Source organism: Microtus ochrogaster, chromosome 19 (assembly GCF_000317375.1).
Source record: "Microtus ochrogaster isolate Prairie Vole_2 chromosome 19, MicOch1.0, whole genome shotgun sequence".
Taxonomy (NCBI): domain Eukaryota; kingdom Metazoa; phylum Chordata; class Mammalia; order Rodentia; family Cricetidae; genus Microtus; species Microtus ochrogaster.
In genome coordinates, this window is record NC_022021.1 from 5,597,369 (window position 1) to 5,624,319 (window position 26,951).

General features: G+C 41.7%; 1 protein-coding gene across 1 annotated transcript; it reads left to right on the forward strand.

Moving 5' to 3' along the window:
* The first annotated feature begins 10,989 nt into the window (after window positions 1-10,989).
* LOC102001001 (60S ribosomal protein L26-like) lies at window positions 10,990-11,500 on the forward strand. Its single transcript, XM_005356478.3, has one exon. It carries the CDS (start codon window positions 10,998-11,000, stop codon window positions 11,433-11,435), a length of 438 nt encoding a protein of 145 aa, XP_005356535.1. The 5' UTR covers window positions 10,990-10,997; the 3' UTR covers window positions 11,436-11,500.
* The last annotated feature ends 15,451 nt before the right edge of the window (window positions 11,501-26,951 follow it).

A 26,951-nucleotide genomic window follows, 5' to 3' on the forward strand; every position in this document is an offset into this window, starting at 1 on the left:
ATTTGTGGTTATAGTGGTAGGAAAGTGGAGACCCACAGATCCTTGGGACTCCCTGGCCATTGAGTTTAGCCTAATTAGAGACCCCCAAATCCTAGACAAGAGATCCTGCCTCAAAACACAAGGTGAACAGTTCCTCGGGAATGATAGTCAGGACCGAGTCTGGACTCAGCACATACGTACACATGCTCACCCACACTGAAAACCCAGACACAAAATTAAAACATTAAACAAAATACACTTTGAATTAACTAATCTTAATGTGTTTAATTAAAGACTCATGTTTTCTTTCACTTGTTTGTACCTCAGGTCTTTCTGTAGCTCTACTTACATTAATACTATGTAACTTAAAAGTTATGTGCATGTGTGCTTGCCTGAGTGTTCACCATGTGCATGCAGAATCTCATGGCAGTCAGAACAGGCATCAGATTCCCTGGAACTGTAGCCACCATGAGGGTGCCAAAACCCAACTCAGGGCCTCTGCAAGAGCAGTGGATGCTCTTAACTGCTGAGCCATATCTCCAGCTCCATCTATGTAATGCTTTCAATGACTCTTAAGTCATGCAGGTTACCTATCACAACCAATAACAAAAAACCTAGCACAATATTTGAATAAAAATGATACAAATAAAAATTTCCCTAAGGACTGGAGGTACGGAGTTCTTCTTTAACACATTCAAGGCTCTGTGTTCAACCCCCCAACTCTAAAAGAAAGATAGCAGTATGAGTTAAATTAAATAAAATCTTGAACTGAACTATCCATTTAGAAAGGTAAAAACAAGCCAATATATGTATCCATTTAAAGGGCTTCCTTTTTCAACATTTCTAGGCCCTTTCTGCCATTTCTGAAGGAAAAGGATTTATCATTCATGACTTAGAGGGGTGTTTGTCTTTGTATGTGATTGCTTTGCACTGGGAAGGGGAGTCAGAGGGGTGTAGACAGCAAAATTTGTTCATGTCAGGGCGGTAAGTGACTTGTTTCTCTCCTGTCTCCACATTGCACACCTCTCCGACACACACACACACACACACCAGCTAATAACATGGGATGCACAGACAGACGGCAGTCAAAGCCCGAGCTTGCATCTAAACCTCGGGGTCTAGTTTTCCTTATATCAGCATGATCCAAGGACACCAGAAGGCATTAGACTTAAATGCACTGCATGCCATGGACGAAGATGCCACCATCAGCTTACATTAATGAGTGGAAGTAAGTTTATCCATTGCAGAGAAGTGTCTAATATGAGAGTGCATGAATTTCCTATCGGATCAGACACTGAAAAGCTGAGCCCCATTAAAATACTAAAAGCAAATGATCTATAGTGATAAGAGTCCACGGCTCTTTTATAGCAACACTAGCTTGCACATAACTTATTGTGCAACTTATTGGTATCTCTTCTAGCACAGGTCATAGGCAGGTCTTGGATCTTCATGCTTTGGAGTTTTGGAATAGCATGAATAACCGAAATCCATAGATAATACCAAAATTTAATTTTGATCAAGATGTTAAGTCATCTTCTCTTCAATAGAGGTCTTATTTTTATTGTATTAGCTAACAGACATTATAATTGACTGGGCTTGCTTTTTCAGCTCATAGTGTTGTTCTGCATCCTTCTAGGGTCCTTGAGTAGCTTTCGCCAAGACACTGGGAAGTAAGAGCTCTGCTGTGTTGCTTTGTTTGCTGTAGCCAGCTGCAACGCGAACACTTGAGCAATGACTGGCTGCTGCCAGTACTATAACAAACATCGTTTTTCGTCTTTTCATAAATTCTTGACTCGTGTACACAGCAACACAGCAATACTATGGGATTAGTGAAAAAACCCTGTTCCCAAGCAGCAGTACACATGCTTCATGAACAGAATTATTTTTAAGTATAGAATAAATGCTAGCCGGGCGGTGGTGGCGCACGCCTTTAATCCCAGCACTCGGGAGGCAGAGGCAGGCGGATCTCTGGGAGTTCAAGACCAGCCTGGTCTACAGAGCTAGTTCCAGGCTCCAAAGCCACAGAGAAACCCTTTTTGGAAAAACCAAAAAAAAAAAAAAAAAAGAATAAATGCTATTTTTGCAAACTAATTATATGTTAAAGCATATATAGCAGAGTTAACCTAAACCAGTTCTTCACATCCATCCCTTCAAAATTTAGATAAGGCACTACCGCTCTCCTGAATTATCTGGGAATCCAGCTTAAAATAAAGATTTCTGAGGTGTCTCTTGAGGGAGTCTAACTCTCCACAAATCTGTAATTTAATAAATGCACCTCCTCCCACTCATTCCTTCTCAAGCCTACTCCCAATTTCCCCCCTTGTGGTGTAGGACGCAGGGACCACACTTTGAAAAATCGCTGCCTAAATCAAGAAAAAAAGCTTGATATCCCTGCAGTTAGTTTTCTGAGTAAGCAATTACTCTGTTTTGGGGTCCCCCAAACCCCAATCCCCAGGGAAGTCTAAGCAACTGTGCTGACAAAGATTCAATGCCCAGAAGCGTGTGCTTTAGGGTGTGAGGAACCCTAAGCCACAGGCTTGAGTTAAGGGCAGGATCAGGCTTACGGCTAATAACATGGACAAGACAGCAATGTTGTTCAGCCAGGATCCGACTCTGTTATGCTATGATCCGGGCAGAACAAGAGCTGCTGAGGCCAAACCATGACAAGTGCTATTTTGCCCGTGACATTGGAGAGTTTACTCAAGAACGGTGTCTCCTGTGCCAGGAATTCCACAGCATGGCTGCAAAGGTTGCTTAGTCCTTGGCTTTATTTGTTCTTTCAACATTCTCAAGTGTCTAAAAGAAACCTAACCATTCTCTTTGTGATTATGAACCCACGTGACCTCGAGTACCTGCAGATGAAACCGCTTCCCCTATCTCCTCAGGTCCATATGATCTGAAGAGAGATCACTTTGCAGTGACCCTAAGTTATCCAAATGGCAGCTTCTCTAATGAATTCTACAATAAGGGGGAGAACATGATTTTCCCGGAAAGATGCATCATTTACAAAAGACTCTGTGGAGTTAACTAATATTGTGCCCATGAAACATTCTGCAAACCATATAAGGACACAAAAATGTCAGAATTGTTAGGGATTTTTCAAGCAGAAAGAATTTTTTTTCGGTGCTAGAGATCAAACTGTACTCAGGCCCTGGGGTGAAGAACACTTGGGTGAGTGTTCTACCATTGAGCTCCATCACCAGACAGTGATGTTTTCTGTAATACATAAGTGACTAACAGATCATCCTCACCAAGAAAAGCTTCCCTGTGTGTGTCTCACTTCCCATCCCTACTGTGGAGGCACGACCTCAGTTAGATGTGTTAGTGGACAGGTCAGGGTTGGCAAGCTCTGCACAAGAACCTCAGGTTGTTTTGTCTCCATCACGTCAACAGGCCACCTTCATCCAGTCTTCCTCACATCGCTGGTCCTGCCTTTCCCTGGCTCTGGCCTGCTGCTCAAGCACCGAAGCTCTTGGCAAATTCTGCTCTCTGGTTCTTTCATCAATTTAAGATTAAAAGTCCTGTGAAATATTAATGAAATTATGTTTTTTTAAAAAGGAAGAAAGAAAAATGTTCCTACAATACTGCAACATTTTAATGCCTCATTAAAATCATTAGCAATGCTAATATTAAAGAACTCACTTCATCTTTCAGGGAGCCAAAAAATAAATCATAATAAAATGTTTGTTAACATTACATCTGGAAAAATAAATTATACCGCATCTTTCTATATGGGCTTTCCATAATTTAAAGATGACACCCAAAGGTCACACGATTAGGCACATGCGAGCAGTTTTTCCCATGGAAACTGATAGAGCACTATTTTATAATATTCATTAAATACTGTGAATATTGTTTGTGTTTTTCATTTATGAGAAAAATATATGGTGTGCCTATCATCTGGGGCGCTCGTGGTGCTCAGGCTGCAAACAATGACACGCTTCACTGACCTGGATGACTTACAAAAGCCATTTATATTCAGCACTCTCATTTGTGCTATCTTTAAAAATGAGCAAGAGACATATATTAATAGCAGGGAACTGGTGGACTGATGGCATCACTTCCCATCTCCGGACCTACTGCGACACCTCTCTTGCCATCAGCTGAACTGACATGGGGATGCAAATGGCGTAAAGACGGCACATGAAATTTTACCGCAGGACTAAAGAAGGCAAATGCAATTGTTTCTTTCTCTTTGCTGACCAACTGTCAGTTGGGGAGAACAAAGAGATGTAAGATGTGAGAAAGACTAGTTGAGTGGACGAAGAAGGAAGAAAAAAACCTCTCACCATTGACCGGGACAAGTGGCGGAGGAGTGGTCTTAGAAATAGGACCACAGCTTCTATGGCAACTACATAGTAAACTCAGAATGTGGGTACCCAGAGCTTGGGAACTTCTAAGGAAGAAGTGATCAGTCATGTAGGTTAAGACAATGCTTCAAAAATAAATAAGGAGGGAGCTGGAGAGCAGGCTCAGTGGGTAGAACATGTATCATACATGACCAGCCACCTGAGTGAGTCTGATCCCTGACACCCACATAAAAGAGTAAACCAGCTCCCTAAAGTGGTGCTCTAATCTCCAACGTCATGTCACGACACACACTTACCTATACATATAATAAGTAAAATTAAATATATAAAATAAAGCTCAGGATATAACTCGGTAGCAGATATTTATGCAACATGTATGGATCTCGGTTTGACTTCTGGCACTACAAAGACTGAACTTAAAGGTAATACAAAAAATTATAACCATGGTGTTCTTATATACACGGAGACAAAAGTAACCACTAGATACTAGGCACACTGAATATCTCAGACACAACCATTTGACATTTAGTCTTGCAAACACAAATATTTTGGTGTCTTAGTTAGGGTTTCTATTGCTGCCATGAAGCACCATGACCAAAAAGCAAGTTGGAGAGGAAGGGATTTACTCGGCTTACACTTCAGCATTTCTGTTCATCACTGAAGGAAGTCAGGGCAGGATCCTGGAGGCAGGAGCTGATGCAGAGACCATGGAGGAGTGTTTCCCCTGGCTTGCTCAGCCCAGCTTCTTATAAAACCCAGGACCACCAGCCCAGGGATTATATAGCTCCACCCACAGTGGGCTGGGCCCTCCTTCATTGTGTATTAATTGAGAAAATGCCCTACAGCTGGCTTTCATGGAACCACTTCCTCAACTGAGGCCTCTTCCTTTCTGATGACTATAGCTTGTGTCCTGTTAACACATAAAACGAGCCAGCATATTTGGTGACACTGTGATTTCTACCTGGGCCTGATTTCCCGCAGGTTCACTGTCAAATGGGCTTGTTATTTGAATGATAATATGTGGGAGGGAGAATCAACCATGGATTTATGCATTTTCTTATTAAAAATTAATATTGGTTCTTGTGGCATACATCCCAGCCACTCAGGAAACTAACATAGACTAATTCCAAATTCAATACCTCCCTAGATTGCAAAGTTGGTTCAAGGTCAACATGGGAATCTTATTGAGGCCATGCCTCAAAATACAAGTTAAAACTGGAATGAGTGTATAGTTCTAATATAGTGCCTGCCTGGCGTGTGCAAAGTTCTAGGTTCAATCTCCAGTGCTGAAAAATGTGTGTGTGCGTGTGTAATAAAATCTCTCTTATTCAATATTAATAACTCTCACTCTAATTATTGTGTGACGAAATGATGATTATTCTCATTCCGCGGGAACAATAGCAGAAGTTAGGGACAGTTGCTTACAACTGAAACTAGAACAAATGATTTGTATAATACAACATTCATTCATCAAGAAGGGGAATGATGGGGCTGGAAAGTTGGCTCAACAGTTAAGAGCATTTATTTCTCTAGCAGATGACCTAGGTTTGGTTCCCAGAACCCACACTGTGGTTCACAACCCTCTGTAACTCCAGTTCCAGAGACTTCAACACTCAGCTTGCCGACCTCCAGCACTGAGCACCCACATGGGGCACATACATATACCCAGACAGAACATTCATGTATATAAAATAAGGAATCTATGGAAAGGAAATGGTGAAGATTGTTGTACTGAGTAATAGAGTATGTAATATACTGCAGGTGTCACCAGTCCTCACATTAACGATGCTTTCCTCTGTGGGATATGCAATGCTGAGGTTTTGTGTTAGCATAGCATTTTTTAAATGCCATTCTAAATTCCTAAATCTTCATAGTTCTAAAGCCAAATGACCTATTTTGGCTCTTTTAACTCAAATTATGGTTAGGTCTACATAGATACTTAATAAAGAGGTTTTTTTTTAAACCACATACTTAAAACATAGGCAGGCTCTAACGATGAAATAATTTGTTAGAAACTTCAGTTGTATCTTCCTTACCCATCCATCTCTTTAGAGAACAAATTAATCGTTCCAATCTGGTAAGCAATGAAAGAAACAGTCGGCAAAGGGTGAAATATGAACATCAATGGTAAGTTTTGAATTTACCCTATTTATCTTGAATGTAAGATCTCGTGACCCACTAAAACTCAGTTCACAGTATTTTATGAAAAATAATGGCTGAAATTGAATGTCTTAATTTACATTTAATGCAATTAAGAATGGTTTAAAGATGACTGATGAGCGGCACACACAGATGTCAGTCAGTTTCATCAGAATAAATTGAAGTCAGTGTCAATGAACGCTCCACTGATAAATCCCACTTTACACAAAATTAATAAAAATAAGGAAATATAATCCTTAACTAATTGCAAAATGGTCTGGAATTCCCCTGAATTTTGAAGGGGAACCACGTGACTGAGAAAACCCACAGAGCTCATTTGGATACTACCCAAAGTAACTCTAGCAGCAAAGAGTCAGAGAGTTAGGGGCACAGCCTTACATTTGTGTTATGTGACTACTCATCAAGAGGGGCTAAGGGAGGAAAAGAAGAGGAGGAAAAAGAGGAAGATGATGGAGGAGTAAGGAGGAAGAGACTGGAGGATGTGGAAGGTCCTCTCTTCCGAGGCTTTGCTCTGCCGGCCTGATGCACGCTAGCAGAGATCTCTCCCTCCACGGTGGACCATGAGGCTTTGTGGATTGGAGCAGATGTTGCTGCTTTTGAAGTTAATAGAAACTTTATGGACCATTTTTCACTCTCTCATCCAGGAGCAAATGTCAAGTGTAGTTTTATTCAAAATCCAAATTCTTGGCTCAAGTACTAATTGCTGTTAATGTGTTTAAATCCCAATTCTCAAGAAAAGAGGGAAAAGTGCTTTTCCAATGGAAAAACTGGATTAATATTTGCATTTATAGCGCTTGAATAAACAGGAAAAATGCTAAGCTTCCCCGATACATAATTCTGTAGGCAACCACGGAAGACCTGAAAATTAAGTGACTGAGTTTCCTAGGAGGTCACATACAAAATGAAATGGATACTGATACTCCAAAAGACACACGAGAAAAACTGCTAGGAGGTTAAAGGGGGGAGAAGTTTCACTTTATAAACTGCCTGTGTGCTTGTGTGTTCACATGTGTTGAGGGCACTTTGGTGTGTGGAGTACACATTTGTGTGTGGATGCACATAGGTGTAGGTGCTTGTGTGGAGGACAGAGGACAAATGTCGAAAGGAAGCTCTCTTCCTTCCCCATGGGTTCCAAGGACGGGACACAAGTTCCGGGCAGCAAGCATGTCTGTCTGCTGCGCCACCTCCCCAGCCCTAACCCTGATAGTAGGAACCTGTGCAACATCAGAACCAGCAATGCGCTTGCGTTGTGACACCCAGGACTTTTAACGTTTTCTCTGCCCATTTAAAAAGTGTGAGAGGAATTCAGAACTTATGGGACATAGCTGGAAAGAAGCAACGCGGAGTCTTGGAGAAGGCCTTTTGGTTCCAAATCTTCTGCTCTGATTATTTTTCACAGATTTCTGTTCTAGCTATGAGGCTAACAGCAATTTTAAACGCTTGAAAAGGGAACTCGGCGATTGTCGCTATGTTATAAGAACGACAGATGTTGCCTAAAATGTTAGCTACCCAGTTTTGTCTTGCTTCACATGGTAGGCCTGTAAGTTATTTTGGAAGCCCTAATATCTGATAAAGAGTACTGAGTGATTATAGACATTTTGCAAGCACGATTTTTACCTAACCACTTTCTAGTTTCTTACCATAGGTACAAGTAAGGAGAGAAATGATCAATCTTAAGAAGACTCTTAATTATAGTCAGTCATCCAAGTACTAGAAATATGGGGCTAAAACTATTTCTACTATTAAGTTTTTCAGTTAAAAAAATGCATACTTGTATTGGGGCCAAGTTTCTTATGTTCTTCTTTGTGGTGCTGTGGAATCAAACACAGGGCCTTGTGCATTGCCAGGCAAACAACTCACCTCTAAGCCCAAAGCAGTATCAGGATTGTTGATATCATTAGAGAATTCCTCAAGCTGTTATTTGGCATGTATTTGATTAAAGTGCCAGTCAACAATTGATTTTTGGTAACCAAATATATGATTTTCATTGAACATCTTTTATTAAGTCTATCCAGTCCCAAATTGGTGTCTAATATGGGGTCAGTGTAGTTCCTATACAGTAGTCCCCTTTTATTTTCTCTGTCTTTTCTCACCTCTCTCTTCGCCCCTCACCCTCCTTTTTGTGGCACTGGGCATCAAACCTAGAGTTTCACTCATGCCAAGCAAATGCTTTACCACAGAGTCATGTCCCCAGCTCTGGTCCCTCTACTTGCCTTCCAATTTTACCAGCAAAATCATTTCCTCACAATTGTGCATGCTGCCACCGAGCCTCTAGACATGTCATTGCCTTCAAAGAATTCATAATGAAAAGTCCTTTGCTGAACAGGACAGACTTTTTAACTGCTTTTCCCTAACCTCCTACACTGAGCATGGAATCTGCAAAAAAGCTGTGGGGGAGTTGATCTTGAGAAGCCACAGCAGGCGCCAATACTGAACTGAATCTAAGTTTCTCTTAATATGAAGAGCATCCCAACACAATATCAGAACCCTCCAAGATTCTACTCCGTATGTACCTTACAGGTTAGCGAGCTTTGTCTCTGCACTCTCAATTGCAAAAGAGATTGAGGAAAGAGCAAGCGTGAACTTCTCCCCAAGCTGTTGTCTCTCCAATGCTTTGCCCAATACCACTCAGAACATTTGAACAAGTTTATCAAAGAACATTACAGGTGTTGCTACCTGACCCAATTCCCACAACAGCAAAACTTCTACAGAATAAACCATTTATTGCTTGCTCTCCTTCTTACTCCTCATTCTGCTCCTACTAAGACACAGCTATAAAGTTTCATTTCAGTTGGGTTTCTACATGAACACTAACTGTGTTTAGTACATTGGTTTGTGATCTTGCCTCTTGCTTCACTCAAAACTCTGCTCCTCAGGTAAGGGTCCAGAAGCCTAGAGGAGGAAAGCATCGCACAGGTGACATGTAGCCAGTAAATCCCGTGTTAGCTTCCATATGCATCTCTAAAGGACTTTACTCAATTGACTTTATTCAGTGTTATTTCTCATCCTGAAAAATCTAAGGCTAATGCTTTGACTGGGTTTTAAAGACTGAATTTTTCTGCTGGCATAAATAGTATGGACACAGTAAAAGTACTTGAGGGAGCCTAATGAACCATTTCCTACACCCCATTACCTTTAGTCTGATATGACAGAGTGCAGACGCTAATTATTCTCTTTCACACAGCGACATGGATCTACAATAGGTCTTAAGATACAATTTCCCATATAGCTCAAAACCTCCTTGAAAAATACACTCCTGTATTTTTCTCTTTGTTGCAATTTTAATAGGAAAGTCCAGGTTCCTATATTGCTATAATTTTTCTGCATATAAATACATATAGTTGATACTTCTTAACCTCATATACAAAAATCACATTTCACTACAGTTCAAGAGAAGAATAACCTAAAACATGTTTAGAAAATTAAATAAGAATTGAATACATATATCATATTTGCTTCCGTAAAATCTGATGATTTCTAATATTGTCCCTTATAGTATATTGGACATGCTTGCTACCAGCATTGTGACATGCTAACTCATAAAAGACGTATCTTTACAGTTTCTGAAAGACCTAAAGAATAAGCTATGGCCAAAGAATCAATAAAAAAATACCACTGTCTTAAAAAAAAAAAAGAAGAAGAATGAGTTGTGGTACTTAAATCAGATTTGAAATAGTCAGAAACAGAAAAGAACATCGCCATGAGGTAATTTAGTAACCTATAAAATGTATTTGAATGCAGATGACCCTTGAAGTCACATTTATGGAGGGGATGTGTAAGGACAAAGCAAATCATCTGCTGTTAGTATTTAAGTATATTTAATTATATTTAATTTCGAATACTTTGGGTAAGAATTTCAGCAGCACAGGTAGGTCATAGATTCCTTCATTATATACCAGAAGCTTAGCAGACACCAGAGTGGAGCACACCCCTTAGAAGGGGGGCCCAACCAGAGCGCAGTGGAACAGCAATGAGTCACGAAGGAATTGTCCACTGTACTGGGTCTTTGAAGCCCTTGATAGTCCCTGATACCAGCATTAGCAGTCTGCTCGCCCCAGTGTTCAGTGTTAAATGCTCTCCTTGGTTTTCTTTGTGTAACGATGCTTCAGAAGCACACTGGGAACCTGGATTCATCTCCCTGAAGACACTGGCGTCTCTCCGTGGAATCTGTAGATGGTGGCGAGGAGAAGGTGGAAGGTTAGTTATGCCTCTTGCCATATTTTGATACAACTGAGGAAAAGGGGGCCTCAGAAGTCAATTATCTCCAAGATCCCTAACCTTAAGGATCGTGGGCATCAAAGCTCCCGTCTGTGGTTCTCCGGGGATTTGGGCTACCCTGACAGGCAGGTAGGCAGGTATACCAGATGCAGATAAACCTTTTTAGAAGCAGTCTTTTTAACCACAGAGTGAACCATAGTGGATTCCGGTTAACCTTCTGCCCTGCACAAACCTCAGGGCATACTGGTAACATATGACTATTGGTCATGTATAGGGCACCCTTATTCTCTCCTTCATTAAAAGGAATCTTTTAGGATCGCAGCTGCCAAAATGAAGTTCAATCCATTTGTGACTTCTGACCGGAGCAAGAACCGCAAACGACATTTCAATGCACCTTCTCACATTCGGAGGAAGATCATGTCTTCCCCCCTTTCCAAAGAGCTGAGACAGAAGTACAATGTTCGCTCAATGCCCATTCGAAAGGATGACGAAGTTCAGGTTGTCCGGGGACACTACAAAGGCCAGCAGATTGGCAAAGTGGTCCAAGTATACAGGAAGAAATACATCATCTACATTGAACGGGTGCAGCGGGAAAAGGCTAATGGCACAACTGTCCACGTGGGCATCCACCCCAGCAAGGTGGTGATCACCAGGCTAAAGCTGGACAAAGACCGAAAGAAGATCCTGGAAAGGAAAGCCAAGTCTCGACAAGTAGGAAAGGAGAAGGGCAAATACAAGGAAGAAACGATTGAGAAGATGCAGGAGTAGGGGCGTCTCATACAGTTTTCATTAAAGACTGCTTGAGGAAAAAAAAAAAAAAAAAAAAAAAAAAAGGAATCTTTTATCTGTGCTCTGTCCCATTCCCTCCAGTCTTCTGAAATCACGTTTTCATTTTGCCTCTATTTCTTGATCATTTTTCTGGCCTCTGTCCCCGTGTTTAATATACACACATCGCCCGTCTTCCAGCACAACCCCCCCTAAATACCATCTTGCTCATTTCCCTTCTTTCGCATCACAGGCCTCAAAACCATTTTCCATGCACAAAGCTGGGACATTAACCGTCTGCCAGGGAGGACCTGGAAGTGTCTCACAAGGCCTCCCCACTCCCAGGATATGTAGGCAGTTGCTAAGACAGAAACTTTTCTTCTGTGGTGTAGCCTCTCATAAGATGACCATGGCCCCTGTAAGAAACCCCAGCTAAATTCACAGGTTGACCAAACTACACATGGGTGGAGTCATTTGTTTCTGCCGCTGGTGGGTTGCCTGAAATGAGTAACCAGTTTGTTCACGCTGACACAGAAAGAGTTCACACAAGTAAGAAAGTGCAAATCTACCTTACTTTTTTTTTAATTTCACAGGTATATTATGCTTTGCACACAGGCCATTCTAATCTCCTACCTCCCTGCCACCCCCGTCCACCCTCGCTATTGCTCACAACTCTCTCTCATACATCTGAGTCTGGTCGTTTTGTTTTGTGACCTACCAAGATGAATCAGGGCCAACTGGGTGACTGGGGTTTGCAGCTGTTTTGACTGAACCGTGGAGGCTCAGTGGAATACAGCTAAAGACAGCAATGTCCTCCTTCCAGAATCTACCCACAGTCAATAAGAAAGGCTAGGTCACTGTGAGCCCTTCACCTTTCCTTGACCGACTCTTGACAGCACTGGTCTTGGGTGGGTCCAGTTCAAGTAACGACAGTCAATGGGAGCTAATGATATAGTCACATCTGGTCTAGGGGATGCTGTTTTATAATCCTTCACTCTACCTTCTGGCTCTTAAATACTTCCTAGTCCCTCTTCCACAGTATTCCCTGAACCTTAGAGTGCATGGCTAAGTGACTTGCTTAAGGCTGGGCCCACATCTGTTACTCATCTTCTCTGTCTTGGACAGTTGTGAGCCTCTGCATTTGCCACCACATCGTCAGGAGGGCTCCTCTGATTAAGGTTAGGTGCCACTTTTGTCTGAGTACAAATGTAAGTATTTAGAAGGCAATCTTCTGCTGTGATTAGTTCAGTCATCAGAGATAAATCCCCTGCAAGAGCCTACTACTTTTCTGTGCCTGGGTTGCTCCCCAGGCTGACAATACCAGGCAATGGCGTCCCTACCGCCGACCTGCATGGGTCTTGAATCCATTCAGAAGGCAGTTGCTTATCCCCACTCATCCCAACAGTCAAAATGCCATTGCATAGGTGGGTGGATCTAACTTTCCAAATGATTTCTTTCTACTTCTTATAACCCTGTTAATCCTGCTCCAACTCCCCACCTTCTTCTCTCCAATCCTCCTGCCTTCCTCCCCGACTAAATCTTCCCACTCACAGTATCACCTCTCTTATTCTTTCTTTTTATCAATACTCTACTATCCCCAATCCCTTCCTTGCTTCCTGACTTGTACAGCTACTAATGTTTTGATTCTAGGATCCTCATATGAGAGCAGAAGTGTGTCATTTGTTCTTTGGGGCCTGGGTTACCTTCCTTAGAATGATTTTTTTTTTCAGTTCCATCCATTTTCTTCAAATTTCATAATTTCACTTTTCTCTATGGCTGGGTAATGTTCCACGGTGTATATAGATCTTTATTTTGCATTCATCAGATATTGGGCATCTAGGCTTTTTCCTAACTGTTGTGAGTAGGGTAGCAGTGAACACTAGTGGGCATGTATCTCTGTCCTTGAGCCCTTGCGGTACATGCTTAGGAGTGGGACAGCTGGTTCAATGTAGTAATTTTATTTTGAGCTTTTTGAGAACCCTCCAGACTTATCTTTAGAGTGGATGCATTGGTTTACATTCCCTCCGACAGGGTATAGGGGCCACACCCTTTTGCCTACACCTATGCCAGCATTTGTTGTTACTGGTATTCTTGTTCACAGACATCCTGACTGGGGTAAAATGAAAACTTTTGAACTTAAAAATAATTTTGTTAGCCTTTCAAAGACACCCCACCCGGGGAGGGGGCTGGGAAAGCTGTAAATTTCTGCACCTGTCCAGAGGAGGAGAATGGAGAGAATTCAAGAGCCATGCAGTTTAAGTCACCTACACAGAAGTCCACCATATGGCAGGAAGCAGCCACATGGTGGGGAGTGGGGGTTCAGGAAAGAATAAGAGGCCCCTTTGGCTTCTTTATCAGAGAAAGCTGCTTAGATCTGGCCAGCACCCTAAAAGAAGAACTCAGAAAGATGGCTAGACACAGCTCAGCCTCATGCTAGCTTAGATCACAAGACTGCCTGTGCTACAGGACAGGAATTCTGGGAGACAAAAAGTAGAGTATCTCATTAAAGGAATAAAGAATATTCGGTGTATCTCTTTAACACAGCTGAAGGTGAGCCCACCTTCCGAGGTATGGCCCTTTGGTCAAGTGATTGATTAGCTTAACTGTTAGGTCTCTACCCAGTCAGAGATCCTATTCTCTTGACCTGAAGCTTTCCCTTGATGGCCTTCATTACCACTCTAACATCCCTCCTATCTTTAGAGCTAACCCCAAAGTAATTTAGGAATTAGATCATCGACAAGAGCACCCAAACACTTCTGGCAACAAGTTGCCCAAGAGGTTCAAGGGCATCTCTGACTTTTAGAGAAGAAAGCAACTGGACCCTTTCCTTTCACATCTTCTTACTCCAAACTACCTCGCCAGTTTCTGCTTCCTGATGTCATCATCTCCTCCCTCTGAAAGAGGTGGCCATGGCCGCTGTTATGTAATTGAAGTAGTGACTGATCTGCCATATTGCAGCTGAAGAAAATCATTACATCTGATATGGTTTCTATTTCTGTGATGAAACAACTTGACCGAAAGCAACTGGGGAGGAATGGATTTACTTACCACACCACAGTTCATCAAGGATAGTCAGGGCAAGAACTCATACAGGACAAAACCTGGAGGCAGGAGCTGATGAAGAGGACATGAAGGATTGTTGCTTACTGACTTGATCAGCCTGCTTTCCTATGGCACCCAGAACCACCAACCCAGAGGTGGCACCACCCACAATGGGCTGCACCCTCCCACATCAATCACTAATTGAGAAAATGTTTCACCGGTTTACCTACAGCCTGATCTCTTGCAAGTATTTTCTCAGTTCGAGCTCCCTCCTCTCAGATGACTCTAGCCTGTGTCAAGTTGACATAAATTTAGCCAGCACAGTGAGAAACAGTTTCATAAATAACTTCCTATAGATTTAAGCCTAATGTCTGGAGATTGAGATCTCTTCCTGTTGAGTGTGTATAACTATGTGTGCAGCCAAAATTAATCACTTTCTTTTTACTGCGAAGGCCAGTTGAAGAGACGGAATCTTAACATGGTTTTCCTATATATTTTCCCTAGTGGCTAAGTACACTAGGCCAACAATTTAAATGTTTCCTAGCCATTCCTGCTTCTTCTTTTGGAAACTTTATTCTTAGTTCTATAGTCCATGCTTAACTTTTTTCCTTAGTGTTTAGTTTTTAGTTGATATATTTTATATATTCCAGGCATCAATCCTCTGTGAGATGTATAGCTGGAAAAGACTTTTCCCCATTCTGTAGGCTGCGTTTTTTTCTTAGTCGACAGTTAGCTTCTTAATTTCGTGCGCTCTACTTTGCCAGCTGCTGGTGTTATTTCTCATGGTATATGGAATCCTATTCAGAAAGTCTTTACCTGTGACTATGTGCTGACACATGCTCTCAATTTCCCTCCAGCATTTTTAAGGTATTGGACCTTACATTAAGGTCTTTGCTCTACTTGGAGATGAATTTTGAACAGAGATGGGAATTTATTCTTCTGCATGTTGATAGCCATTTTTCCTAGCATTGTGTGTAAGGATGCTCTTTGTTCCAATATACATTTTGGTGTCTTTCCCCAAAACCAGGCAGTTATAGTTGCACGATCATATATCTGGGTCCTGTATTATATTCCACTGATCTGTGTGTCTATTTTGACAGAGTACTATGCTGGTTTCATTACTTTGGCCATGTAGTATAACTGAAATCAGGTACAGTATAACCTTATCCCCAGATTCCTTTTGTTCGGGATTGCTTTGGCTATCCTTGGTCTTTTCAGTTCTCACATAAAATTTAAGATTTTTTTTTTTTTAGGTTTTTGAGGCAGGGTTTCTCTGTAGCTTGGGAGCCTGTCCTGGAACTAGCTCTTGCAGACCATACTGGCCTCAAACTCATAGAGATCCTCCTGCCTCTGCCTCCCAAGTGCTGGGATTAAAGGCGTGTGCCACCACCGCTTGACTAAGTTTAAGATTTTTCTTAAATTTTAAGATTAGCCCTGTAATTCTGAATGGGAATGCATTTACTCTATAGCAAGCATGAGAGATCTAAGCTCAGACCCCAACCCTGCTTTGTGCAGAGTGGAGACAGAAAGAATTCTGGCCAAACAGCTCCGTGAAAAGCAGTGTGCTCCAAGATCAGTAAGAGAATCTGTTTCAGATGGAGAGAAATTGAGCAGACCCCGAGGATTTTCTCTGGCCTCTACAAATACCCGAGTCACACACACACACACACACACACACACACACGCACGCACGCACGCACGCACACACGCACGCACGCACGCAAGCGCACGCTTACACCATACACACAGAAGAAATTTATTTCAAATCTTACTAGATTCAAAGACAAACAAATTGAAAGAAGATTAAAAGTCTCTCACTTAGAGTTGAGTTTTGTACAAGGTGAGAGATAGGAACAGGGAGATGGAAAAGGGTTGAGGAAATGGTTGAGTTCATAGAGTGCTCATTTTTGCAAACACACGCACCTGCGCCAATCTTCAGAACACATGAGAAAACAAACAGGTTTGGTAGAATAACCTCAGTATGGGGAAGGCAGGACAGGTATATGCCTAGGACACTCTGACCTCCTGGTCTGTCCTACCTGTTGAGTTCCAAGCCAGTAAGCAACCCAGCTTCAGAAATTAAATGTGGATAAATGACATCTGAGGTTGTTCTTTGTCCTCAACACAAATATCAGCACTTATACATACATCTAAAAACACACAAACACACTCAAAAAGATTAAAAATAAATATGCAAGCATCAATTAAAAGTTAGAACGATTTTAATAATACCTAAAACAAGAACTTACTAGACATTAAGAATAGTATTCATAGTTGATGGGGAGAGTCTTCTGTTTTGTGTTAATTTCATTGGTTAAATAAAGAGACTGCCTTGGCCCTTTGATAGGACATAAAATTAGGTAGGCGGAGTAAACAGAACAGAATGCTGGGAGAAAGAAGCTGAGTCAAGGAGTCGCCATGATTCTCCTACCGGACACAGACGCAGGTTAAGATCTTCCCTGGTAAAACACCTCGTGGTGTTACAGGGATATTAGAAATGGGTTAGATCGATATGTAAGAGCTAGCCAATAATTGGCCAGGCAGTGTTTAAAAGAATACAGTTTCCGTGTAATTATTTCGGTTATAAAGCTAGCCGTGCGGGCAGCTGGGTGGCGGGCCACAGCCCCGCCGCTCCTATTTCAACACGTAGTACTAAAAGAGTAACTGTGTCAAGAAAATGGAATAGTTGTGAACATATATGGCGCTAACCAGAAGAGCACCAGCCGGGTTCCGTGGTGCACAACTGTGGTCCCAGCTATTGACAGGCTGAAGCAAGAGGATATGAGCTTGGAGTCTGAGCTGTAGTAAATAAATATAAATATTACAGTTGAAGACTATAAAATAAGACTGTTGAACTAGATAGAATGTCAACAATGAACAGCTGCGACAATATTGTGAAGGAAGCAGACCTAAGAGATAACTCCACCCAGTGGAAACTGAAGACACAGTCCTCTCAAGTGAAAAATTCTCCAGGGTATACAGTATGCTAAGTCATAAAACAAGCTTCAATAGGCTTAACAGGACAGAAATAATACAAAGTACATTCTCTTTCCAAAGGGGAATTAAATTAGAAAATATCAGAAATATAAACAACAACTACCAAATAATAATTATATCAGTATCAATCATCATATCAATATCATAATCAATATCAAATAATAATCAATAAGAAATGTCACAAATTACATAGACAGCTGAACCATGAAGGGAATGAGGGGGGATTTACATTGCAGCACAGTTTAAATACAAACACAGCTGTTATTTAAGGATCTGTTGTTTCTGCGTGCTCACTTTCTGTCGGCGCCCCAATCCAAGTCTGAACCTCTTTCCACATCGGTCCTTACCCTCTCCATTCTCATCTCCCCTACTTCCAAATCATTATTTCTTTCTTTTTCAAGGTAAGCTAGCTATATATTGATGCTTTTCCAACATGTTTCCCCACACCATGCATTCCATCTGAAAAGACTAGCCGCTGTATTCTTCCAAATGGCAAACAGTAAGGTTTCTCATCCACATTTTCAATAGGAAATTAGTGACTAAAATCACAAGTCACTCAGCGAATACTTTCCCATCTGCCATTGATCTACCAACCAGGCAGAGCTTTGGATGCTACCTTAGAACAAACAAAAGCAACGAAGTTCTGCTCTCAGAGAATTTAAGTGCCAATAATAGATAAAAACAAATAAATGCTTAGTGTATTGGATAGCAACGGGATTAGTATTAGAAAGAAGAAACTCTGGGCAGAGGATGCTAGAAGGATGCTGCTTTGGTAGGATGCTTGGAAGTACTGTTAGGGGGAGTGTCCTTTAAGCAGACAGCTGAAGGAAGCAATAGAATAAATGATGCAGATGTCAGGGGAAAAAAGTGTCCCAGGCAGACAGAGTACACACCAGAAGCTAAGGCTGGTTAAATCCTTGGGAGGGTTTGAAGCATAACGACACTACCTTGACACATGGTGTGTGCTGACAAAGTCCATAGACCAGCAGTCTGTGGGAGACAGAGTGGAAGAGGGTCCACATAAGTGGATCTTAGGAGTCATGCACAGGATAACAAACCTACAATCCACAGGCCCAGGAAGGCTAGATAACAAGGAGAGCCCAAAGATAGATGCTTGGATTTCCCTGAGAAGGGGAAGTAGAAGAGATCCCTGGGTAAACAGGGGCGTGGTGGTGAGAGAATGGGAATTTGAGGGAGCAGGTTAGGTGGGTTGGGTGCAGGAGGCGGTTTGGGGGCAGGACAGAGGGCTAGGGAGAAACCTGGTGCCAGGGAAACTCGCAGGTATTCACAAGGATGACCCTAGCTAAGACCCCTAGCAATAGTAGAGAGGGTACTTGACTGGTTATCTCCTGTGAGTACCCTTATTGTCGTCAGAGAGCCTTCATCCAGTAACTAAAGTAAGCTGATGCAGAGGTCCACAGGCAAGCACTGGGCCACGCTCTGGAGTCCTCCTGAAGAAACGGAGGAGGGATTGTATGACTCAGGGCAGTCAAGGTCATGAGGAACCCACAGAGACAGCTGGCCTGAACCCATGGGAGCACATGGACTCTGGACCAACAGTTAGGAAGTCTGCATGGAAACGAGCTAGGCCCTCTGCATGTGTGTGACAGTAATGTAGCTTGGTATGCTCATAAGGCTCCTAGCAGTGAGAACAGGGCCTGTCCCTGGTACTTAGTTAGCTTTTAGGAACCTGTTTCCCATGCTGGATTACCATGCCCGGACTTTATATGTAGCACAAACAATAAAAACCCAGAGACAGATATTGGGGTTCACCCTGAAGATCAGAAAAGCAAAGCAGCAAAGCCACTAGAGAGTTCTAACCTCTATGAAATCTCCAGACCGAAAACATGGTGAGTTCCTGTCTCATTTGGTTTTATATTCGTCTCTAGTGATGGGATTAAAGGCGTGCACCTGGCCTCTATTGCTAACTAATGTAGCTGCTGGGATTAAAGGTGTGTGCCACCACTGCCTGGCCTGCATGGCTGACTAGAGTGGCTATTTTGCATTCTGATCTTCAGGCAAACTTTGTTTATTAAAATACAAATGAAATATCAGCATATTTATGTGGTGGGTGGGGGAGGGGAGAATGCAGTCCTACCTTGATTTGATGTGCCATACTATCTATGTTCAAGCCCACAGGAGGCCTGCCCCTTTCTGAGACAGAGAAATAGTGGGCAGATGGGGAGGGGGTAGCTGGGAGTGGGAGGAGAGGAGGGAGGGGAACTGTGGTTGTCATGTAAAAAAAGGGGAAAAAAGAAAAAGTGGGAAAAAGGGATCAATTGAACTATGAAGAAGGGCATGGTGGCACATACATATAATCCCAGCACTTGGGAGGCTAAGGCAGGGGGGTTACAGGTTAACAAGGCCATAGAAAGGTATGACTATAACTTTGATTGTGTCCAGTGACAGAGCAATAATTAAAAGAACCATAGTAAAAGTTATTTAGTGGGTATGATACAGCTATTTGTAATAACATATTTAGGCAGCGACATTCTCAGCACAATCAGTCCTGGAAGCCATTGAAGATGAAGCATCAAACGTTCAACCAGGATTTGTGGGGGGCAGGAGAAGTCCTGAGTGAACGCATGCTACCGACATGAACATGGCCATGAAAGGACCCCAGTGCCTCAGACTCATGGAAACAGCAAGGCCCTCCCAGTGTTTGCAGAAGCAAGCAGCATCCTCCTCCTGGCTGACTGCAACCAGGGACTGCTCCCTTCACACACGGCACACCTAACCCACCTCCTCCTCGCTTCTGCTACTGTAATAAATGCAAATCTGATGTTTCTGAGTTATTGAAGCATCTCCTCCCCTGAGAGCATCGCCCCCCTGATGCCAGCTGAGGATGTGTGTTTGTCTTCACTGTTGCCCCAGTTAGAGCAATCCCTAAGTGAAGAAAGCTGTGGCAAAGATTTCATTCATTTGGTAAGAAAAACAAAGCACATTCATTTTATTTACATAAATATTTTTGTCTTTAATAAGTGGTAAAATTATATGCATATCAAAAATTGTTTGAAAATAAGCTGCCTTTAAATTTTTTTGTATTCACTTATTTGCATGTTTTTGTGCATGCACATATATGTGCTCTCTCATTTAGATGCATACGCTTCTGTACACATGCCGGAAGTACGTGTTGGGGTCAAAGAAGACCCGAGTCAGTTGTCTTCACCCACACTGTAGGTTCTGATCTCAAATGCAGGTATGTTGGACGTCGGGCCCTCTTACTTGAACCAGGAAATAAAGGTCTTTATATTATTGGTAAGTGTTTGATTTATATGTATCATATACCATTTATGTAAGGCCACAGGACTCAGGGGCAGACCAAGACCAAGGATACGTATATGACTCCATGTCTAACCCTTGTTTCACCTCGCCCACTGCCGGATGCTCAGTCTGACACTTACTCCATCTTCTAAGTACTTAGACTTCTGCTGATATGTAGCCAAGTGGGAAATTAGAAGTAACAGATCTTTATATTATTCATGATATAGTACATATTTGCTGGATTCTAGATTTTAAACACTAATCCATGCTCAACTGAAACCTTGTTTGAATTTTTTAAAAAGGAGGGGGTGTCTCAATATCTAGATACACAGACAATGCGCAGGACTTTCCACACTAATTGTGCCACTGAAAACAGATAGTCTACATGTCGGCATATATTATTTTAAAAAAATTGATGGTTCATGACTTTTTAAAAATTCTAATAACAGTACACAGACATATCAAGGAAGTAACATTCTTGGGAAGCAAATGCTGCTTCTGTGATACCAGGAGCCATGTGACCCCTGAAGCTGCAGGTTTCCCAGCTGTGATTGTGAACCAAGAAGACCAGAACAACCTGTTAGGACACAAACAGTCCCAGCGTTTCCTTTCTATGGTGACCTGCACAGCCCTTCACTGTCTGCTCGTCGGAGGAAACTGCTTGTGTTAACCACTCGCGACTTGGGCAGAGCCAGTATTAATTCAGGAAAAGGCGCTGTTCTCACTGGAATTTAGAAGACAACATCAGAGGTCCTACAGCACAAGGAGATGGACCTTATTAACACAATTAAATCATGGCTCCCCTCTAGTGATACGAAAGGATTCATGAGCTTAGATACAGCAGACCCCTCCTCTGTTTCAGTAAGAAAGATGGCACACCTGGAAATGGAGGGTTTTCCTTGAGGCTTCCCTCACACCCGAAAGAAAAAGTTTTGTTTTGTTTTTGTTTGTTTGCTTTTGTTGCTATCTGATGTGGTAAAGCAAGATTCAGATGAAGTCCTAGGGAGTGCTAATAAATCTATTTGAAATGTAAGGTGTTCGCACTTTATTTACTCTAAATGGCTTAAAGATATTTGGATTTGTGTACTAAATTAGATCAAATTGGGAATAGAAAAGATTTGTCACAGGTATAGAGCGCATGACCAATAAAATCAAGTTCAGCTAGGAGAAGGAGTGTTTATAAATATGGGGGAGTTGCCTCGATATTTTTTTATAATTTTATGTGCATTATTCTTCACAACTTAAAGCTGCCGAAGTATAGAAGAATATAGGACTTCAATAATGGTTACCGGCGTGACTCGCTTTTATCACCTTTCTGCCTAGGACCCATGTTCCCCCTTGTAGCATGTCAAATTGGCCCCAAAACCGTATTATACAGCAGAGAAATGTTGTTCACACTTCGCTGGCTATTGATTTACTTTATTTATTGGCACAAAATCAGCCCAAGATAAACATTTTGTCCCCATTTCCACTATTGTAACTGGTATACTTCTTGGTAAGCTAGGTAAGCCCCAATGTGCAGGGTCTCAATTCGACATGGCTTTCTAATCAATGTGTGAAAAATTACCTAATGAATAATGGGTTGCACATTTCCACAAACAAATTAACCAGGGTGAGACTGAAACTAATGATTGTATTTATCTAATGTAATTTCACATCTGTTACTAGTGGTAGTTTTTTTTCTTTCTTTTCGTCCATGGTGTCCTCAAAATTACAACCTGGCTTTTCAGACACAGTGATAGGACATCAGTGTAATCAGAAAATAGACAAATTTGTGGGGAGTTTCTTTAAATGCTAGTGGCCTTAAGAAATATGATGCAATTTTATAAAATTTAAGGATCTAGATACGTCTTGGTCATGACTTCTGTTGTGTTTAAAAGCATTACCTATGGGCTTGATTTTTTAAATTATTATTATTTATTTATTAAAGATTTCTGTCTCCTCCCCATCATCGCCTCCCATTTCCCTCCCCCTCCCCCAATCAACTCCCCCTCTCTCATCAGCCGGAAGAGCAATCAGAGTTCCCTGCCCTGTGGGGAGTCCAAGGACCTCCCACCTCCTTCGGGGTCTAGTACGGTGAACATCCAAAGAGCCAAAGCCAGTACGTGCAGTAGGATCGAAACCCATTGCCATTGTTCTTGAGTTCTCAGTATCATTGTCCGCTATGTTCAGCGAGTCCGGTTTTATCCCATGCTTTTTCAGACCCAGGCCAGCTGGCCTTGGTGAGTTCCCGATAGAACATCCCCATTGTCTCAGTGTGTGGGTGTACCCCTCGCGGTCCTGAGTTCCTTGCTCGTGCTCTCTCTCCTTCTGCTCCTGATTTGGACCTTGGGATTTCAGTCTTGTGCTCCAATGTGGGACTCTGTCTCTGTCTCCTTTCATCGCCTGATGAAGGCTAATATCCAGAAGGGTGACTATATGTTTTTCTTTGGGTTCGCCTTCTTATTTAGCTTCTCTAGGATCACGAATTATAGGCTCAATGTCCTTTATTTATGGCTAGAAACCAATTATGAGTGAGTACATCCTATGGGCTTGATTTTAAAGATGATATGTACAGTTCTATCATTTGATCTTGGAAGAAGGTACAGTGAGATGGCTCAGTGGGCAAAGCTCGGGCTGCCAAGCCTAAGAATCTGAGTTCAAGCACCAGATCCCCACAGTAGTAGTGCATCTTTAAGCTCCCTCTGATCTCCACAGAGACACTGCAGCACGCTGCCTGCCACTAAGTAAATATTTTAAAAATATATTTAATTTTAAAAAAATCTTGGAAAAAGCAAAATGAGTCTACTTTAGCACTGAAAGACTGTCTTTAATTTTATTACTTTCTTATTACGTTTAATCCTGACTTTAACAACTGTTTTAAGGCAGAAACTAGTCTAACTTAGAAAAACATACTTTAATTTCAAACATAAAAACAACCACAAAATGGTTAGGACATCTGAGGCTCCCGGGAAAGCCAGATCAACCTATTCCATCAGAGAGTACTATGTCCCACACAGAATAAAACCACCCCGGAAACCAATTTACACCAACACACTCTTTCGATCATGGTCACCCACATTCCAGCCACCTGCCAGGGACCTAGGGAGTCTCCTAACTTAACACCAGTAGCCCAAAGGATAGAGCCTGAAGTCAAAAGGGATTCCACATGGCAAAGAAAGAAGCAGCTGTGGGGACAGGGTCATTTGCTGCAGTGCACACCAGTAACCTTTCTTGGAATACTTCCTGGCCCACACAGGCTACAGTTTGCTTCTGAAACCAAATCCTTTGCTTTTTCAGTTTCTTGAGTTCTTTGTATATTTTGGAGATCAGCCCTCTGTCTGATGTGGGGTTGGTGAAGATCTTTTCCCATTCTGTAGGCTGTCGTTTTGTCTTGTTGACCATGTCCTTTGCTTTACAGAAGCTTTTCAGTTTCAGGAGATCCCATTTATTAATTGTTTCTCTCAGTGTCTGTGCTACTGGGGTTATATTTAGGAAGTGGTCTCCTGGGCCAATACATTCAAGTACTTCTCACTTTCTCTTCTATGAGGTTCAGCGTGGTTGATTTTATGTTGAGGTCTTTGGTCCATTTGGACTTGAGTTTTGTGCATGGTGATAGATATGGACCTATTTTCCTTCTTCTACATGTTGACATCCAGTTATGCCAGCACAGTTTGTTGAATATGCTTCTTTTTTACATTGTATAATTTTAGCTTCTTTGTCAAAAATCAAGTGTTTGGATTAATATCTGTGTCTTCGATTTGGTTCCATTGGTCCTCTTGTCTGTTTTTATGCCAATACCAGGCTGTTTTCAGTACTGTAGCTTTGTAGTAGAGTTTGAAGTCAGGGATTGTGATGCCTCTAGAAATTCTTTTATTGTACAGGATTGTTTTGATTATCCTGTTTTTGTTTGTTTGTTTTTCTATATGAAGTTGAGTATTATTCTTTCAACGTCTGTGAAGAATTTTGCTGGGATTTTGATGGGTATTGCATTGAATCTGTAGATTGCTTTTGGTAAGATTGTCATTTTTTATTATGTTAATTCTACCTACCCAAGAGCATGGTAGATCTTTCCATATTCTGGTGCCTTCTTCAATCTCATTCTTCAAAGATTTAAAGTTCTTGTCATACAGATCTTCCACTTGTTAGAGTTATTCCCAGATATTTTATGCTACATGTGGCTATTGTGAAGGGTGATATTTCTCTGATTTTTTTCTCAACCAATTTATCATCTGTGTAAAGGAAGGCTATGTAACTGACATTCTAAACAAAGATAAACATCCATATTCCATTTTGGGGGAATGTGGGCATAGTTTTCTAGGTTACTTCTTGCTCATTGGAGGCACTGATAATATGGGGCCTAAGGAAAATTTAGAATTTGCTCAAGTCCTGACTGAAATATTCTGTGAGGCTTGATCATCTCAGCCAGCAAGCAGTCTTGAGGCTGTTCTGGATGTAGAACTTAGACATCTGGGCCATCTGATCCTATTGGAGATTTCTCAGGGTTTGGTCAAACCTGATTTTTCTTAACCCAGAATGAATCCACAGCCTTTCATTTCCTGTGGAAACAAAAGAAAAACCTTTTCTCCAAAGTAATATACATTTTGACTTAAATTTTGAAGTCAAGGCATTTTCAAAATATATAGGTTGGATTAATCCAGCAGCATTTATAATCAAATGTCTTTTAGCAGCTGTTGCTCCTTCCTGAGCTGTCAAACAATTAAAAGACAACACAATAACGTACAGTATCCAGATTCTCTGTATTTTCCACCTTTATGTGGCTTTATTTTAAACTCTATTTCTTTTATTTTTATTTTTAATTTTTGTTTTTTTAAGACAGGGGTTCTGATGGAGGAGGGTCATCTTTCTATCTGTTGTTTCATTGGTTAAGTAATAAAGAAACTGCTTGGCCTCTGATAGGGTAGAATTTAGATAGGCGGAATAAACAGAACAGAATGCTGGGAGAAAGAAGCTGAGTCAGTGAGTCGCCATGATTCTCCCACTCCAGACAGATGTAAGTTAAGATCTTTCCTGGTAAGCCACCTCATGGGCTACACAGATTTTTGGAAATGGGCTAGTTCAGGTGGGAGAGTTAGCCGAGAAAAGGCTAGATATAATGGGCCAAGCAGTGTTTAAAAGAATACAGTTTCCGTGTAATTATTTCAGGGCATAAGCTAGCCATGTGGGTGGCCGGGTGCCGGGGACACAGCGCCGCTGCTCCTATTTCAACAGGGTTCTCTGTGTATCTTTGGCTGTCCTGGAACTCAGGCTGTAGACCAGGCTGTCCTTGAACTCACAGAGATCTGCTTGCCTCTGTCTCCCAAGTGCTGGGATTAAAGGTGTGTGCCACCACACCCAACTACTCTCTCTCTCTTTTTAAGGACTTTGTCCTTTTACTTTTCTCTCACAAGCCTACTTATATTTTTAAACACACTGTAATAAAAACTAGAGGTTTTTATTCATCTGAATCTATCTTTACTGTATTATCTCTCTTTTTCTTACCACATGAGTCTTTAATTTGCTAAACAATATGGCTAGGATTAAAGTTGTGGCTTTGATGGCTGGGTCCGCCCCATTCCTTAGCTTTCTGAGAGTCTAGCATTATGGCAGAGGTACTGCCAGGAGCCGGGTTTATTGCCACAACTCTATGGAGTTTTAAGGTCCTGCCACCACCAAGAAGCATGCTGTCAGCTATTCATAAACACCACTTAAGTGTTTGGTGGTGGAGCCTCTTAGAGCTGCAAGGTTTTTGCAGCTAAAGCTGAGTCAAGAAGCCTCTCTTGAATGAGATGTGCTTGCCTCTGGCAAACAGAACCCACCCAAGAAAATGCTGCTACCAAGAAGCTGTGCTTAACACTCTTCTTTTGTGTCTAGGATTACTTCCCAAGTTCTCTCAGGTTTTATGTAGATGCAGTTGTCCACATTGGTACCATTTGTTTTCTTTAGGTCCCCATAAAACTACCAGCACCCCAATCAGCAGGAAGCATCCTAGAAAACTATGCCCACATTCCCAAAAACTGGATTATGTATGTTTATCTTTGCTTAGAGTGTTGGCCACAAGCTGTTTTAGATAATGATCAGGAAGAAAACTAAGCAAAGGAGATTAGATTCATAGTTCTTGTTTTTTTTTTTTAAAAAAAAAAGGTGGGAGTGCTGTGGGACAATGGTCTTGTACCCTGTAAAGATTTGTCACTTGAATTAATAAATTGCTGATTGGCCAGTAGCCAGCAGGTGGGG